The sequence below is a fragment of the Amphiura filiformis genome, chromosome 10, assembly GCF_039555335.1.
Source record: "Amphiura filiformis chromosome 10, Afil_fr2py, whole genome shotgun sequence".
NCBI classification, from domain to species: Eukaryota; Metazoa; Echinodermata; class Ophiuroidea; order Amphilepidida; family Amphiuridae; genus Amphiura; species Amphiura filiformis.
In genome coordinates, this window is record NC_092637.1 from 58,347,301 (window position 1) to 58,366,733 (window position 19,433).

At 37.1% G+C, this 19,433-nt stretch overlaps 1 protein-coding gene and 1 non-coding gene across 2 annotated transcripts; one reads left to right on the top strand and one right to left on the bottom strand.

Moving 5' to 3' along the window:
- Positions 1-5,090: 5,090 nt before the first annotated feature.
- On the bottom strand, positions 5,091-11,008 carry LOC140162328 (uncharacterized). The gene is made up of 4 exons (XM_072185557.1): positions 10,873-11,008; positions 10,009-10,167; positions 8,973-9,198; positions 5,091-5,197 (listed from the first exon to the last, which is right to left on the bottom strand). The coding sequence occupies exons 1-4, from the start codon at positions 10,909-10,911 to the stop codon at positions 5,160-5,162; spliced, it is 462 nt and encodes a 153-aa protein (XP_072041658.1). The 5' UTR covers positions 10,912-11,008; the 3' UTR covers positions 5,091-5,159.
- An 8,154-nt stretch (positions 11,009-19,162) lies between these two features.
- Trnat-agu (transfer RNA threonine (anticodon AGU)) lies at positions 19,163-19,235 on the top strand. Its single transcript has one exon. It is a non-coding gene; the product is annotated as a tRNA-Thr (tRNA).
- Positions 19,236-19,433: the final 198 nt, after the last annotated feature.

Here is a 19,433-nt window from a genome sequence, read left to right on the forward strand (position 1 = left end):
AGCTAAGATCATGCTTCTTGTCTTCAAAAAGCAAGTATCGTAGTTCTAAGAAGCCATCGTTGTGATATGTAGACAATGATACATGCTTAAATCACAGACACTCAATAATAATTGTATCTGTTTTAATCGCATCGCAAATATATAAAATAAACTGCTATGTTCTCCCATTGATGACAAAACATTGAAGGATCTACACGCTAACAGAGCCATTGGTACATTATATCTTGTAGTTATTACCAAATGTGTGTATTTTTCCACGCCTCTAGGAAGTAATTAAGCCGTTGAGTGCTTTCACGTTTCAGGAAATCGGCCCAACCTTCCAAGCACCAAATAGCAGGGAATATATACGATTTTCTAACTTATACAGTTATATATATGTCGCGTGTGGGTCTTTGGAATCTTTGTGTGATATATTATTTTCTTTATACCATTGGGCTATTCCATTTAAAATCCACACTACCCCTGTGGAAGATATTAAAAATATTTTCCACAGGGGGAGCATGAATTTCAAATAGAATGAACACATTAGGTGGCTCCGTTTGAATTGTATACACAATCCGAGGAAGATTCAACCTGAATCTTCCACAGAGAGAGGATGAGTTTCAAATGGACCTGCCTAATGTGTTCATTCGATTTGAAACTAATACTCCCCTGTGGAAGACATTTTCAAAATCTTCCACAGGGGTAGTGTGCATTTTAAATGGAATACCCCATTGTTAATCCTTCAATCCTTGATAATAAAAAAAGGATTCCGTATTTTTGTTTGTGTCACAAATGAAGAAAACGTGCATCTCATACATATTCAACTGCAACAATACAAAATATGGAACTCTTCAGAACGCTCAATTTTAAATAGTGTGTTGAATATTTGTGATGCGATCAAACAAAATCAGTCGGAACTCAGAAATATTGGTTTTGAGATATAGCCAAACAAAGGAAATATTTCCTTTTGTTTCCTATTGTTTTTGAAACTCTTGAATTGCTCATATCTTTGCAAAATCCAGCTTTGTAAATGCTTTTGCCTATCCTATAAGTAACTGAAAATTTAATATTTCCGTGTTATGACTGATTTTGCTTGATCGCATCACATTTATGTTGTTCGTTAAATAATTGAAATTCAAACTTTAAACAGGTTAATAGAGAAAACGCCGAATGATGTTCTGCAGTGAATGCGTGACATCGTATATTATAATTGTAAAATGCGTTTAAACACTTTCAAAACTTCAATTTGTCTCAGTCAAGTTATTGATATAAGAAATGGTATATATCAAGATATCAGCGCAACATTCAATAGTCGAATAACACTGTGTTTATTCAGTACACGTGTTTAGCGCGTTTAAATTGCGCGTTCTAATTAAATACCAAGTTTAAACTCAAAAGCCCTTACAATATTTTTAACACAAATTATGCTGAGGTTAATCCCTTCTACCCTCTCGGGTCGAGGGTTATTCTTATCCTGGGTAAGTTGAAATGCGTCCAAAGGATGGTCCGACAATTATGGGGTGGTTTGGATCAACCCCCTTCAGGGGTTAATCAACCGTTATTGAATATACATTGAAGGATATCGGCTTCCGATTTTCTACTCCAAATAGCGTATTTCAAAGAATCTTTGGTTGGATGTCTATATACACCAGGCACAAAAAGAAACTCGTCAGTTATATTCATTCTTGCTGTTCAATAACTTGATAATTTTGGATTATTCTGAAATATACATTTTGTTAATTGGACTTTGCTTTCTCATTGACACCCTGTTCGTGAAAAACGAACAAGAATTGACCAAGATATGCGCCTCCAAAGCCTCAAACCCCAAAATCAAAAATTGCATTTTCAACGATTTTCAATGGGAACGCATCGTTAAGCACCACGGGCCAATCAATAAAGCACACAGTGTAACAGGCACAATTGAATCGTTAAAATTGCAACTTTTCATTTTGGGGTTTGAGAGTTTGGAGGCGCATATCTTGGTTAATTCTTGCTCAATGTTCACGAACAGGGTGTCAAATGAGAATGAAAAGTCCAATTAACAAAATGTATATTTCAGAATAATCCAAAATTATCAAGTTATTGAACAGCAAGGATGAATATAACTGACGAGTTTCTTTTTGTGCCTGGTGTATATATATTATACAACCATGGCGTTGTTTAATATATCAGCTTAATTTTCTTTCTTGTATTATCAAAACAGATTGGTACAACTGTTACAATGTACATTATCCAATACACTTGTACAAACCAAAGTACTTTGGTTTTAAAAATATGAAGTACATACAGAAGATTACAAATTAATAAAAAAAACATATTATACTTTTATTGTACATATCCACTGGACTAGAGTATACATTAACATATTCAGCTGTGATGTATTGTTACACCACATATTTGCATAGCGAACTAAAATCCGGGACTATAATTAACTGCTCGTGGCATGTGTTGAGCTTATTAAAAACAAACTGATACTGGAGACTGTCACACCCCGTGGGACTATTTTACAACGAACATTAAAATACTGGATAAGGTTGAATAAATTTCCCAAAATGAACATTTGTTCGTAAAAAAAATCAGAATAGCTGTCAGTTTTTCGTCAATTTTCATTTTCGCGTTCAATTGTATCGTGGCGCATTGGGCTATTCCTGTTGAAATCCATACACCCCCTATGGAAAACATGATCGTAATCTTCACACAGAGTGTAAATTTCAAATGGGGTTACCTGAATGGGTGAGTCCATTTGAAATGTACACTCCCTGTGTTAAGATCACGTCTTTCATAGGGGGTGTATGGATTTCAAATGGAATAGCCCATTAAGCCCGATTTGCACCCAAAATGGATTTCCTCGCAATTAAAACCCACTTTGAAAATGCTACTAGTGCCAGACGCTTGCACCGATTTTGACCATTATTATGTTTTGATGAATGCAAGTGTGTGAAAATATTGGATCCAAAACATAATAATGAATGAAAATTGGATGCTTTACGCCCAATATTTATTGGTCTCGCTATGACTTTTCGCGCCCAATATTTTAAAACTCATAGCTCCACCAATAAATATTGGCTCAATCGATCCAATTTTATATCAAACTTGGGCACAAGAAGCACTGACTCACAGAGGTCTACTAAACAAGAGACGATGTACTGTACATGTTCACGTAATACTTTTGGGTACCTCCATATTTGGTATTACCTAGAGCTAAAACTATTGACCAACATATGATTCTTCATACACCAAATTATTTCAACAAACCAACCCGCCACCGAAGCAAAACCACACCACCACCGAAGCAAAACTACACCGCCACCAAAAACCAAACAAAAGACGTAACGTTACATAATCGTTTTGTTAAATCCTAACCAGTAAGGACCGGTCGTCGGCCTTGGCCGAGCGACCAAAAAAGGTGTGGTAATCACTGGTACGTACTACAAGGTCGAATTCGCATACCTCCTTCACTTCAGTCTCCAAACTATATGGCGGCCTTCACCAGTGTTAGGTTCGAATTATTTTATTCGCAATGTTTAATTCTACACAATTCACTGTTTAACAAACCCACTTTTTTTTAAATCTTCGCTTTAGTCCTGTGGCAGACCAAGGTAGTTTGGTTTTCCCAGTTAAAGTGCTTTTATTTGTTGATTATTGTTAATTCTATGGGCGATACAAAATCAGATTCCGAAATTGTCACCCCTGGGTAATTCAGGTTATCAAAGGTCAAAGTTTATACAGGAGTCAAAATTAAAAACTTGTCCAATTTTGTCCAAACTTATGTCAAATTATTCCTCCTGTCATAAGGATTCAGACAATAATAGTTTCACATATCTACAACTTATCGTTGTGGACTTATGGGCAAATAGGTGGAAGGTTAAATAAACAATTGCACATGGGTTAAAATAGTAAAATGCTTCAATTTTGATGAAAAAAATGGTCTCATATTGTTGTCACTGTTATCCCAATCTAATAAAGAATAGTTTTAACCACCTAAAATGACTTGTTGCCCAGGTAACACAGCAAAAATATGTCATTGGCAATTGAGTCATATTGATGTTGACCTACTGGTATTTCGCTGAATGGTTACCTAGGTAACGAGTCATTATAGTTGGTTATAACTATTCTTTATTAGATTGAGATAACAGTGCCAACAATTTGAGGCCATTTTCAGCCTAATTGGAGTATTTTATCTCTTTTAGCCCCTGTGGCTCGTCACATTTAACCTTTGACATTTTTGCTCCGAAGCGACAAATCGGAAGTGAGTCAAACTATACATTTTCTCGATCCTTATAATCAGACGTACATTTCGATATGGGTTTTTTTTAAATGTCGGCAGCTTTTCGGCAGAATATTGACCCCTGCATAAACTTTGACCTTGAAAATCTTGAATTGCCCAGGGGTGACAATTCTACACCCCCATAATCTCATTTTGTACCACCTATAGAATAATAATCACCGAAGACAAACACTTTAACTGGCAAAACCATCTAACCCGATAAAAAAAATATATACCGTAGTTTGCAGCCGGACTACTTGGATTGGATTCCAAGTAAAATATGATCTCACTAGATTCTCTTCACAAGTCTAGTCATATCGACTAGATCTTTTTGAGAGTGCATGTATTTCAGTATACAAGAGAACCGCAACGCAGAAAATCCATAAGTTGGGTATTTTCAAAATCGGTACCTCTTTTAACCTGCTCGAGGAGTCGTTTCGATTTGCCCTATCTCAAGTGTGTTGATACATGGGTAACAAGCCAGAGCAGGTCAAGGACAATAATATTTCAATGATATACAGTAGCCTATACAAGACAACTGCAACGCAGAAAATCCATAAGTTGGGTATTTTCAAAATCGGTACCTCTTCAAACCTGCTCGAGGAGTCGTTTCGATTTGCCATATATCAAGTGTGTTGATACATGGGTAACATGACAGAATAGGTCAAGGACAATAGTTCAATAGGCTTCGACCTTTTGTACCTTGTTACTCAGGTAATAAAACACTTGATGTAACCAACTTTTTTAATTTGAGCCTCCATAAATGGCCATTAAGGTTTGATGCAAATTAGTAAATTTCCCAAATTTCATTTTTCTCATTTTCTTGATATGTTGTTTAGGAGGGTTTGTAGAGATGCTTGAACCCAAATATCTTTCTGTTGTAATGTTCTCCAGATATATGCCCGTTTCCCTAGATTGACTGGATTACCATACCTGGATAATAAGTAGCTGTAATAGAAAAAAAAACCGAAGTGGAAAAAATTAAAAGACTCATGTAACTGGAAGAAAAAGCGAAAACTAAACAAGCAAAGAAATAAAATGGGTAAAAAACCAGTGATTTAAACAGGCCGTTTCTGTTGTATGTTTTATATTTTCTGTCGTAAGGAATATTGATATAATTATAGACCGAATTAAAAAGACTAGTTTGCGTATGACGTCCTGTCAACCAGACCAAAAATAGTGTACTGCGCAGGTCAGCAGCCAATCACACCACGTCTTTGTCCTGACGTCAGACGCAAACTAGTCCTTTTATTTCGGACTAAAAAAACGCAGTGATTTATAATGCGCTACGCACAGGCACAACGCCTAGACGTTGATCCACAAGCCTCAGCACACTTTACATGTTGTCGCTACGGCCCCCACATCATTCCATAAACCATTAAACAACAAATCAGGGACTTTGCTGCTTCAAGAGCGCACACCCCTAGACGTTCCACAAATAAGCATCGCAACCAGGATCAGCTCCCCGAGTTTCGTACGGGTTACAACGAGACAAATTAGCAGTAAGTTCCTTGTCAATTAGCAGTAAGTTCCTTGTCAATTTTTTCCACGAGAGCGTACTAGGCACCGCCAGGGTTCGAACCCGCAACCTCTCGCACCATAGTCGAACGCCTTATCGATTGCGCTAACTTGACTGCTAATTAGACCTTGTTATTAGACATGGATACTTTAATTTACGATCTGTTATAAAATAAGTGTTATTTTTGACCGAAAACAGGCTTTCTGATCAGTAACACCCAAAACAATTTTTTTTTTTTTCATATTAGAATTTAAAAAATCTATTTTTTTTTTCAATTGAGCACAATCTGGCAGTTGATGTTGTTGTTGCAAACTGTGCGCGCAGTAATAAAACAATAATTTGTTTTAAATATTTTGTTTTTCTGATGACTTGCAGTTAATGTAAGATTTCTATTTGTGTGGCTATAGTGTAAATGATGATGACGACGACGATGATGATGATGATGATGATGATGATGATGATGATGATGGTGATGATGATGATGGTGTAGATGATGATGATGATGATGATTATGATGATGGTGTTGTTGTTGTTGTTGTTGTTGTTGTTGTTGTTGTTGATGATGATGATGGTGATGTTGTTGTTGATGTTGATGATGATGATGATGATGATGATGATGATGATGATGATGGTGATGGTGATGTTGTTGTTGTTGTTGTTGTTGTTGTTGTTGTTGTTGTTGATGATGATGATGATGATGATGATGATGATGATGATGATGATGATGATGATGATGATGATGAGTCGTGATGGTGACGATGATGGCAGTGATGAAGGATTTAATTTAGTAATAAATTTTCAACCCCCCTCCCGCACCCACCCAGTCAATGTTGTTTTGATACTGAGACAGGAACGGACAATTGGTCTAGTATTGGCTCCAACATTGCTTTGGGGGGGTCTAAGCAATATGAAACATTAATGTTTGCCTCTCATGTTACTTGCAATGTTTAAACAAAGAGCACGTTTCTATGGTATCAGTCACAGCAGAGAAGATGTAACCTGTTTACTTCTCATGTATATGTTTTTGCTTAACACGTGTGCTATGACGTGACCCAAAAAATACATCATCTCCAAATACACAGTTCAGTGACCTCGAGGCCTCCATTCAACAAGAAAGTTAACCTGTTGTTATAGAAGATCATGCATTTATACCAAATACACTCAGAGGTCAATTTATGAGTGCACAAACATTATAGGGTCAACAAACTGTGTCTTTATAATCCGAACAACATGTGACATATTTTTTAAGGCCAAATCGACTTTTACAATGTTTATTGAAGAGATAACATATGCATAATCTCAGTTTGCGAGTAGATAAGAGGTCAAATTTTTCCATGTTAAAAATAGAATTACATGCTAGGCATGTTTGTGTATTAATCATCATCATCATCATCATCATCATCATCATCGTCATCGTCATCATTATCATCATCATCGTCGTCGTCGTCATCACCATCATATCATCATCATTACCGGACTACTAGCCACAAACCCATACCAAGGAAAATAAAATATCAATTTTGCTGCAAGCCCTCAGAGAAAATTAATATACAAATATTTAAAATCATGTTTTATTACAACGTATCTAATAGTAATAGGAATTTACACACAACCATGACAACTGCTAAATTAAGCTGAAATGAAGAAAATATAGACTATAAAAAAAGTCTATAATGAAAATAAATGTTGTTCCAAAGGGAATTTCTCTAGAAAATATCTAAAACCAAGATTAACTCTTTCCATGCGGGTATCGACTGCAGACGACAAGTTTCAATTTTTGTTTTTAAATTAAAAATTTCTGAATTGTAGATTTTCATAACTATATTTGGAATCGGCATGAAAATTGAATTATATTGCAAATTGATATAAACAATTTTAGTATTGGTTCAGTTGTTCTTGAGATAGCTCTTGATATTTTGAGGAAATATCACAAAACTCGCATTGTCTGAATACTTGCAATAATTAAGCACTATTTTCATAAATTTCGTAATTTTCATGCCAGCATTATCTGTCGACTCCCCGACGCAAGCACCGATTATTGTTTGATTTTCATCATTATTTTATCAATCTAAGTTATGAATACCAGTTCGTAAACTTAATCAGTCGTTATTAATGTCATTTTTAATAACCGTTTTTAGTTGTCTAAATTGTTCAGATTTTTCAGAACGATATTGCTTCCCTTCAAGTCCGAAATGTTGTTGAAGTTCAAAGATGTCCCGTTTTAACCCAATTTGATCTCTGATTTTACCAAAGGCAAACCCGAGACCCCGTGTTTCTTAATGGCCAAAATTAGAAATTTTGACCATGCAGACTCTCTGTTATCTGATGCCTTTACACAAACACAAACCCCGCTTTTTTGCCTGATTTTGAAGTGTTTGTAGCAAATTAATTTTATTCTAATGATGTAACGTAACCCAAGTATGTAATACCATAAAAAGTATTATTTCTCAGGTGACTATCTTTGGAATTAAAAGTGCTTAAACCCATTACAGGTGAGCTTAGAAACAAATTCAAAGTATAGACCGCTGGAAAGGCAACCGTTACTAATAATACCCTTTCACAGCATACCCTTACTTACCATTTATAGTGTGGTATGAAAGACAAGGGTACAGTCTTTAAGTGATCATTAACCAATTGTATGACAATATTCTATACATTAGGGTAATAACTATGTCAACTTTCAAAACATACTGACTTCTCTTATGTAGGATTTGACCCCTGTTGTATAACGTTGACCCCTGTTTATCCCTTTAAGTTCGATTACGTTTTCAAAAACTAGTCAAAGCATCAGTCAAAGAGTTGGACTTTTCTACATTTCACACTTACGTGTCAGGGGGGAAAGGAGGGGTCAGTTTCCTAATTAATGGACTTTCGTTTATAGGACGTAAGTTATCGAACTTGGTTTGACCACGGTATACACGGTATATCTAGAGACCTAGATCTGATTTCAGAGAGTGCACCATACCTTCTCCCAACTCAAACGTTGGTTTCTGAATTGGGCAGCATACTTGTAATACGTACTATATTTTAATATCAAATACTGTGTGTTATTTCATAGCGGGCAATTCAGGGTTTGATTTATAATGAACCGGCAACAAGCACCCTTGAGCAGACGACTCATCGGTTCAGCGAGCAGTGCGCTCTATCCTTATTTACCTCGTTGGTTACATCACTACTTCTACGACGAATAACTAGTATACCTACCTCCACCATGCTTGTTTATATAGTACACATAGGGATCATTAGATCCCCCACGTCGGGCACCCTCAGATCTTCCACGTCGGGGGTCATGAGATCTTTCACGTCGGGGGTCATATCCAGGCCCCATATATGGGTCGTACCTGTTGTCATATGCTGGCCTCGCTCCATGGGGTATCTGATGATTTTCTTGATGTGTCGGAGGATGAGAAGATCTCGGTAATCCGATAACCTAAGATTAACAAAAACAAATAATTGCCCTTTTTCGCCATTTAACAAAGGAATTTAAATGTGTTTAAACATAAACAAAGCCTTTCATGTTCCAGACAGCAAGTGCTTATTTACACCCATTAAAAACATATGCGGCCTTTTAATTGGCAGGTGAATGCATCATGTAAAAGTGGTTGCCGCGAGAAAACCACGCTTTGCGCATGACAAATACATTCACATAATATGTATCCTTCCGTTCGCTAAAGTTCGATGTCTCTCTTGAAGAGTGACGTACAGCAAATATAATTGGCAGGAGTAACACTTCCGGGAAAACAAAAACATCCGGTCGAGGTTCCCGCTCCAAGCAGATGGATCAACAACATCATCAACGCTTTGAGAAAGCCATTTGGTCTTGGCAAATGAACTCAACAATATATTTTTTGCTTATAATCAAGAAAGTAATATTCTATTAGCACTATAATGATCAGGATGATGATATATATTGTTATCATTGTCACACAAGGAAAGTGCATTGTTCGCTCCAATGAAAGCGGATTATCCCAATGTTCCGATAAAACAAACTCATTAACTAAATCGCTCATTGCTTGTTGTATATCTAATGACACATTTACTAAAAAAATCTACGTATTGCGAAGATTTGATAATTCAATGCGAAATGCGGTATTCCCCCTTTTCCATGATCCAATCTCGGCAATTCTTCCAACAAAATGATTTTATAGCGTTTAACATATTTTACCGATATTTTTGTACAAAAGAACAACATACATAATATAAATTTTTGTATCAATACCCTTTCTGTAATTATACGTACACGAAATGGGTCCAGTTTCTCGTCGTCGTCATCGGGTTCTCCTCTACACCAACGTCTGATCTTGAATGAAGTGGAAATTACTGCTGCCACTCCAGTGATGATTTGAAGAGCGCTGATTACAATTAACGCTATTAAAAGCTTGAACTTGTACTCCTCAGTCTGTTTGAAGAAAAAAAATATGCTTGCAAGTGCTTGGTTTGTGATTCGTGAATAAGCCAAATCGGAAGTTTGCAACGCATTGTAGGACAGTTTTTTGCAGTTTTGTGACACTTTGCCCTCTGACCTATTAGGAAAATTCAGAAAATTGGTCTTTGTGTGTACAAAATATAATCTAAAAATTTTACAAGAATAAAACAAACCCCAAAAAACATGGTTATTTTATAAATTAATTATCTAAATATTTTTTAATAATAATTGCACAAATTTTCCCGAAATTTCAGAGGTCAAAGTGTCCCAAAACTGCTCTCATAAACCGGAAGTTACAATGCCGATTGAGTTTCCGATTTTGCTCAACTCCACAAAGTCCTACAATTTACAAACATACAACATTCCAATCACGACCATCATCAAACATACAGCATAAAAATATATGAACCAAATAGCCTCTGCTAGTTATGTGCATTTATTACTTACATTGCAATGTTTTTCTTGATTTTTTTATTTAACACTATATATTTTGACAATGACGTCACTTTTTGCTTAAAGTGAGACTGAATAAGTTTTTCGCTCGGGCGTGAATATCAATAAACATATATTTTCAGCCACAGAAAATTAATTTTGATTTTTTTCCCGCAAGCAGACTAAAATGCCTGTGTTTACACTCTTAATCATTCTTAATTGAAGACTTTTGTAAATCATCCTTACCGAACAAAGGTTGTCCCTTTCACTATCCTCGTGATCCATTTGAATCTGACATTTATCGTATTCTCCTCTCTGATAAGCTTTAACATCAGAACTCAGTAAGATAATCGCCAATACTACTACAAATAGTGAGCATACGAAGTCCATCACAAGCTGAAATGAAATGAAACAGTGAAATGTGATAATTGATTACCCCGAATGCACTGCGGTAGTTTAGTTGGAGCAGGGGGTGTAAGGAATGACATACGTTGATGGCACATTCATATCCAATTTTCATGTAACTATCCCTGGTTGGAGGTGCCTATGTGTGTTGCTCACCCCATCCCGTTCATATCCAGAAGAAGCACCTGGGATGTGACTTATTGTGATTTTCTGTTACATTCGGGCGTTAGTGAACTGCAAAGGTGGTAAGAGTTCATAAGGTCAACGTGATGCGCCCTGAGTAAGTTTATTTGGTCATTTACTTTGTCTACATTTAAAACTCTTTTCATGTAATCACAGTAACAAAGTCAGTCAGAATTCCCAAATAACAAATGTGATGATTTCGGGGCATATCCCAGGTGTTGTGTTGTGCTGTTTAATGTGATTACAGCTCTTCGTGCTCCCAACGAAGGGTACTCGAACCAGTCATTTGTTTTACATAGACAAGGTGCTATACTAATTTGAAGTACGCCAAAAGTGCGCATCTTTCCCAAGGATATTCTATTCTGTCGACATGCTGTCATAAAAATCAACATGTCTAATGTAAATGGAACAGAACAAGGAGAGCTGTTCCCAGTGACGAAAGTGACTGAATGGTGAAAGCAACATCGTTTTGGAAAATCCTGTGCAAGGATTTCGTATGCAAAGCATTTCGCAGTAGTGTAGCTATCTTTCATCAATATTGTGATCATAATTGATTTATCGTGTTACTATATAGAATAATTTACAAAGTGAGAAAGCGCTGATTGGTCAACCTGGCGCAGAGAAACGTTCTGCTCAGTTTTGCACCTTCTTATCGGACTAACGCTCTGTACCCGTAGACCAGCACCACAAAATCTGGCTCTCCCTTTCGTCTTACATGTGTAGGTAACCTCGAATCATGACACCCGTGACGTCATACGATCTGCACGGAGTAAAGCTGTTGAACGACGTGTGTTATTCCGTAAGCTTACCTGTCATGGACGGTATAACATGAGATTGCGCAGCTGAAAAGATATAAATGATTTAATAATTATGATCTTCGATTCATACTTACCAAACATATTCTACATCTATCGTCAGTTTTTCGGCAACAACAACAGCCGCATGGCAATAAGCACCCTCCAAGAATTCCAGACAGTATAGCCTACAATATAAAAATGAAAACGATGATGATGAATGCTGAATGATGAAGATGAAGATGAAGATGAAGATGAAGATGAAGATGAAGATGAAGATGAAGATGAAGATGATGATGATGATGAAGATGATAATGATAATGATGATGATGATGATGATGATGATGATGATGATGATGATGATGATGATGATGGTGACGATGATGATGATGATAATGATGATGATGGTAATGGTAATGATGTTGATGATGATGATGATGATGATGATGACCACTTCATCACTTTTTTTTCCGATGATGAACGTTCAAATAAACCGTCATCTTATGGGCGCGCCATTAGATTTCCATGGTTGAGCATACAAGTTTTTTGAAGAAAAACATCCCAACTTGCAAAGCAAATGGCCTTCTCGAGATGGAAAAAGCTCACTCACTTGACATTAAAAAAAACTATTTTGTTGTAGCACACGTTCCCCTTGAGCTTGGGCAAACATGAGAAGTAAATACGATACTAAAAATATAGGACCTACCCAATATGAAAAGTACACCTACCTTAAAGATATTATACCCAAATATTACCGACTCAAAATTACAACATTAGTAACGCTATGGCAAATCTGCCATGTTTGTGTGTCACTCATAGAGGCAACTTAATACACCTCCGGATTATTTCGCTATGCGCCCGGCAAACTTCATTTCAGAGTGCATGGTAGTTTGCGTTCTGCGTGTAACACGTTGTGAAGCATTGCATAGCTGCGCAAATCTTTGAAACACTCACGCAAAAATATGCTGGAGGTATATCTGTCCTCCATGAGCGACAAAAAAGATGGCGGGTTGCTATAACGTTACATATGGTGCAATTTTGAGTCGGTACTCTTTGATTCTACCTCATTGACTTACCCATACTCCTCCTGTTATTGCGACTCCAAACTCCGCCTTTTCCTCGCCATTTAAAACAAAATCGTTTACAACACGTATCAGGATTGCGCTTACGAAAGAGAGAAGACCGAGAAATATAGTAATTAGCCCCAGTATAATACGACAGCATTGGTCACGACACGACTTGCCCGTGTCATACATGATGCACTATAAAACAATAATAGATAGAAGTATATAGATGGTAAAATTTGCCAAATTTGAGATGCTCAGTGTAAAATAACTAATATCGTCAGATTTTAAGAAGACTGCCTGATCAGTATCTCTATAAACTAATTGCCTCTTTACCTCAACGTAACCTTTGCTGGCGAAATCTTCACAGCATTTTGAAAGAAACCATAATAGCTATCTAGGCGCCAACCCGTCGGCTTTATCGTAATGATAACAGCTGTTAATGCCTTAAAAAAACATAAATCCCTTCTGAATCATGACGTATTTCAGTGAGGGGGCTGGGGGCTACTGACAGTTGGTGGGGTTTGGAGCTACCCCCCCCCCCTGTATCACTGAAATCATAAGCCGGTCTTTGTTGTTGATTGCGTGTTTGAACAAGCGGAATGTGGACATGAGGATTAAATCACAACACAGGATCACGCACGGTTATGCTTGCAGAAGAACAATTACCATTAATATGCGAGAATGTCATCAACTAATAAATAAATTAATACAACATAATGAACTAAATAAATACATAGACAAAAAGATGTTTGTTTAACCAGTCGGTCCGGGTGGACACAAACTTGGGTCCTGATGGACCAGGCTCAAGCAAAATACTCAAGTCAAGCTTAAAATCTTAGAAGCATGCTATCCTGTATGAAGAGAAAACTAGAAAAACAGAATGAAGAAAAAGAGCAATGAAAAGAAAAGCCACTCCCAACATTTGAAAATTAAAGAAAGTAAGTAGTGCCTAATATCAAACATAGACTGAACAAAATAAGCAACGGGTAAAAAAACACAAATAGTATAAAAAAAATAATACGTCGGTAAATAAAGTACAAACTCAATGAAAATAGATGCGTTTTAAGTTAATGGTCAGGTCTAAAAATATTACTTGCATATTGATTGCATATAAAAATTAGCTTTTTTCTTCGTCTTCTTCTTCTACTTCTTATATTTTTGATGGGGTAAATCAGGCGGCGGATGACATGATCGAGCCGGCAACTTGTGAAACCGCCCGGCCGTATGGCATTTTCCAATATACTCGGTTAGTTTTGTGGGGTTCATTATCGAACCCCAACGGTTTTAGCTTGTATTTATATTATTTATCAACATAGGCCTATTTGTTTGTGATATTTCAAGCGTTTTAAAATTTCAAAATAATCCCATTCAAATCAATTACACGGTTGACGATGGAAATTTACTGAATTTAGAGAATGCACGTCGTACACCACCTGGGGTAAATTTGGCCACGCTTTCAACCGGGTTACCTACATTTTCATCATCATTAACAAGTGATAGTTTTTGACACTTTTCTCTGAAAATAAGAAATAGACTATAGGACCTACCTGCTACCCGGGCATAGCCTATCACGATATCAGTTACCTCTTTCAAACAGTATAATCTGGAAGAAAATGGCCGCCACACGCACTCACACACGCATATTGATTAAGAAACTATTAATACGGTATGTATGTATATTATCTACCAAAAAAACGTTGACAACGTAAAGAAAGCAGCAAGTTTAAAAAGCCCCCACCTCGGCTCACTTTTTGAAACTTGGTCCCATTTTGAATATCAACAGCAAATCGGTGTTTTTTTAGCATCATTGCCATTAACATGCCTACTTGTTATTCGTTTAATTCAATCATTGATCATGAACTTAATAATTATTATAAAACAAAACATAGGATATTGGCCAAGAACAACATAATAACCTTTCTGATCGTTCCAGAATGCTAACAACTTTTAAGTAATATATCGCATCGGCACATTAAAGATTCATAACACTTCTGGAAATGTTTTAAGTTGACAATTATGACAAAGTTTAAATCAGTATATTTTACAAATGGGACCAAGTTTCAAAAAGTGAGCCGAGGTGGGGGCTTTTTAAACTTGCTGCTTTCTTTACGTTGTCAACGTTTTTGGTAGATTTCGTTTCTTTTTATGAATGAAGCCGAGTAGCTCCAAGCTTGAAAAGTCATCCGGTTACGAAGTACTCCATAAGACGAATAAAGCGAAAAATAGAAGTTTGAATAATATTATCCTTGATTTATGACAATAAAAAATACGAGTATATGTAGCTATAACTAAAATGTACGTGGTTCTTTGTAGCACTGGGGCAATCTAGTTGGATATCCAAATTTCGCCGTTTGTGGTTCTTTGTAGCCCTGCAGGCAATCTAGTTGGATATCTTTATTGAGCGGCGGTTGTTGGCGGTCTTTCGCGGTTCGTGGTATTCCTTTATTCTTCAAGCCCTGTCCTCTATCGGGGCTAATTTATTGTATAAGCTTGTTGGAAATCCATATTTCGCGGTGTGTGGTTCTTTGTAGCCCTGCGGGGCAATATAGTGGGATATCTCTATTGAGGTGGTTGTTGGAGGTCTTTCGCGGTTCGTGGTTATAATTTTCCTTCTCCTTCAAGCCTTGCCCTCTATTGAGGGCTAATTTATAGTTAAAACTTGTTGGACATCCATATTTCGCGGTGTGTGGTTCTTTATAGCCCTGCGGGGCAATCTAGTTGGATATTTCTATTGAGCGGCAGTTGTTGGCAGTTTTTCGCGGTTTGTGGTTTTAATTTGTAGGATATCCATATTTCAAGATTTGTGGTTCCTGAGTCCTGCGGGCCAGTCTAGCTAGATATCCAAATTTCGCGGTTTGTGGTTCTTTGTAGCCCTGCAGGGCAATCTAGTTGGATATCCCTATTGAGCGGCGGTTGTCGGTGGTCTTTTGAGATTTTCCCTTTAATTTCGGGCCGCCCTCTCCTCTACATCCCGAGGATGCTTTTCAATAATTTAAATTATACGGTGTCAACAATTACTATTACTTGGTATGATCTTACCATGTTGACTTATATTGTTTGTTAAGGCAACTTTCGCGGTTCGTGGTTATAATTTCCCTAATCCTTCAAGCTTTGCCCTCTATCGAGGGCTAATTTATAGTTAAAACTTGTTGGACATCCATATTTCGTGGTTTATGGTTCTTTATAGCCCTGCGGGGCAATCTAGTTGGATATCCAAATTTCGCGGTTTGTGGTTCTTTATAGCCTTGCGGGCAGTCTAGTTGGAGATCCGGATTTCGCGGTTTGTGGTTCTTTGTAGCCCTGCGAGTAATATAGTTGAATATTTCTATTAAGCGGCAGTTGTTGGCGGTTTTTCGCGGTTTGTGGTTTTAATTTGCAGGATATCCATATTTCAAGATTTGTGGTTCCTGAGTCCTGCGGGGCAATCTAGCTGGATATCGAAATTCCGCGGTTTGTGGTTCTTTGTAGCGCTTCGGGGCAATCTAGTTGGATATCCCTATTGAGCGGCGGTTGTCGGCGGTCTTTTGAGATTTAATTTTACCTTCAATTTCGGGCCGACCCCTCCTCTACATCCCGAGGATGCTTTTCAATAATTTAAATTATACGGTGTCAAAAATTACTATTCCTTGGTATGATAATTTATCTTACCATGTTGACTTATATTGTTTGTTAAGTCAACTGGACGTGACAAAATATCCTGCTATGTAGACATTAATTTGTTGCTAAATTGACTTGGCATAATAATTTATTTGGATATTTTTTTTTCCTGCTGGCCTTCCATACTAGCGGAACAATTTTCCACACCTACAGAGTGTTTGTAATCAACCTACCGGGACGGTATGACAATTGTCTTGTTCTACGATAGCTGAAGATGACAGAGAGTCAGGTCTCTTAATCGATTCAACAACCATTCATACATATCACAATCATCATTGTCCTATTATCATGCGAATTTGCCCGTGGTAGGACAAAATATATTTAAATGAGAATAACAATGAGTAACGTCGTATTGCATACCCTATAATACCTGATCTGGTTTCTTGTGTTATTCAGATTTCTTTTGATCCTTGATGGTGTTGTATCACATTATGCTGTGTTTTTAAATAGGCCCTTAACACAAAAAAACAATTTACATGAGAATCAAACAACTTGCTTTAATAAAAAAATAATATCACAATAGCACTGGATGTTTAAAATTATGTTATCCTTGATTAATGACAATAAATTGTTTAATAAAACATTGAAAAAAAAATCAGTTGGTCACCGGGTTTCGAACTCGGGATAGCGTATCTGGAGTCAAGCGCACTAACCATTAGGCCACGGACCTCTGCTGTAAAATACTTTGTCGAAATACAGTATTTATTATATAAATGGATGCGTCGTCCGATAAGAACAAAAGAATTGTGAAAAACTTGATTTTTTGGCGAATGGGGCTCAGAATTTGTATGTAGGGTATCCAGGAAACTGCTAGGGTATATTTGGAAGTGAATCTGAAAAAGTAGTGTGAAGGTGATAACCAGGTAGACCTGTAGCAGTGTCCAAAAATTCTGGATCAGTATGATTTGCAACTAATTTTCGCTATGAAATACCGCGTGAAATGGAAGCAAAAATATTTGTTTATTACGAACAATGATTGACTGTAGGATTGGTGGCCCTTTTGGAATTAATGAGTTGTCACGATATTACACCTGGGACTGTAAATAACATTTAGCATGGTTTTAGATACATTTTGTACCCAGCGAAAAATAACATCGAACAATAGAAGTCAAGTGTTTTAATGTTACGTGTAAATATAGTCTCGCGGGAGCATCTGTTATTAGTCTTCTTTATCAGTCTTTTTTTTAAAAAACTTGCTGGTCACGGCTACCGCGTGACTCTAATATACTTCATAATAAATACACTTGATATAAACGTGGGTTGAAACCACGAAGCGAATCTTTTGTAACCAAACTAGTTATATTGTGTTATTGTACAGTGACTCTTGAGCCGTGAAGGTCAAGGCAATCTTTGCTTAAAACGTGAAACAAGTTGTGCTGACCATATAGCACCCGAATCAGATATGATTGGATAAGTTTCCATGCAGCATTTATCATGATTGGACATTATCATGATGTCAAAATGTATTCCCCAAAAGTCTAAGTCAAAAACCAACCAAACAAAATCACTAGAAAGTAGCACAGACTGTTCAATCAATGATCAAAGAATAATATGCTTAGGTGCAGTATCAGGTGGTTAGAAACAAAATACATAAATCAACTTAAGTATGCCAAACAACAAAACACCTGACATATAGCAAATTATTCTTTGTTTAACATGTGGTTCCAAGCGGAACAATTTGAGAGCCATTTGTATCAAAATCTGAACATTTTGTTCCATACAAATAAGCATTTTTTCTCTACTTCTTCTTTTTGGATATGTTGTTTGGGAGGTCTTTTAGAAGTACTTACAACAACAACAAAAACATTGACGTTCCAATTTTGTCTAGGTCAAACGTACATTTTATTTACTATATCGACGTTTTTTGCAGCGACTGACGCAGCAGCTTTTTACCACAGCGTCTGCGACAACAGAAAAAAGTGCAGGACTAAAGGCTGTCTCAACAAAAAAAACGGCAGCAAGACGTCAGACGGGGAGCTGACCCCTGTGGAACCTCCCCCTTAATGGGATGTTGGCTACCGTGTGATATTTGAAGGGCTTTTTTACCATTTCGTTCAGTTTTGCTCTCCCCCAAATGTCACCTTGAATACCCACCCCACCACCAGCACCAACGCTTTGCTCAATCTGGAAAAATCCTGGTCAACATTTGCTTCGCATATCTGTACTGTGCACGAAACCAGATGCCACGTTGTTCATAACGCCCAGTTATTGCTTTTATTCTCTAAAAATGTCCGACAAAGAAATGGATAAGAATTACAGATTCTACCAAGATTCGAACCCATCAGCTGTTGTACCACATAATCAATAATGAACCTTGTCTCTGACTATGATGATATTACCACTCAAAAAAGTGCATACCTTCTTTTTGTAAGGCGTTTACTATATACATCTGCGTTGATATGGCAGTTAGAAATAACGAAGCATACATCCGGCGCCGTGGCTTAGCGGTTAAAGCGCCTGTCTAGTAAACAGGAGATCCCTGGTTCGAATCCGGGCGGTGCCTTCTTATTTCTTTTTATTACTGCATTTATCTTGGTTCTTCTGACCAGAGAGTGAAATTCAGGGCCCTATTTTTTAAATGGGAGGAATCAAATTTTCCTCAACTTACTTATGAATGAAAAGAGTGCTCAACTTTTGGCGAGGTTCTATGTGTCTCCTAAGCCCCAGACCCAGGGCGTTTCCCGTCTCTGCTGCCTAGCCA

Excerpts from the sequence above, each read along its gene's own strand:
- LOC140162328 (XM_072185557.1), bottom strand. The coding sequence starts at position 10,911 with ATGGATCACGAGGATAGTGAAAGGGACAACCTTTGTTCG. Across the intron at positions 10,168-10,872 it reads AAAGGGACAACCTTTGTTCG|ACTGAGGAGTACAAGTTCAA; the intron begins GTAAGGATGATT and ends TTCTTCAAACAG. Across the intron at positions 9,199-10,008 it reads AGAAACTGGACCCATTTCGT|GTTATCGGATTACCGAGATC; the intron begins GTACGTATAATT and ends TGTTAATCTTAG.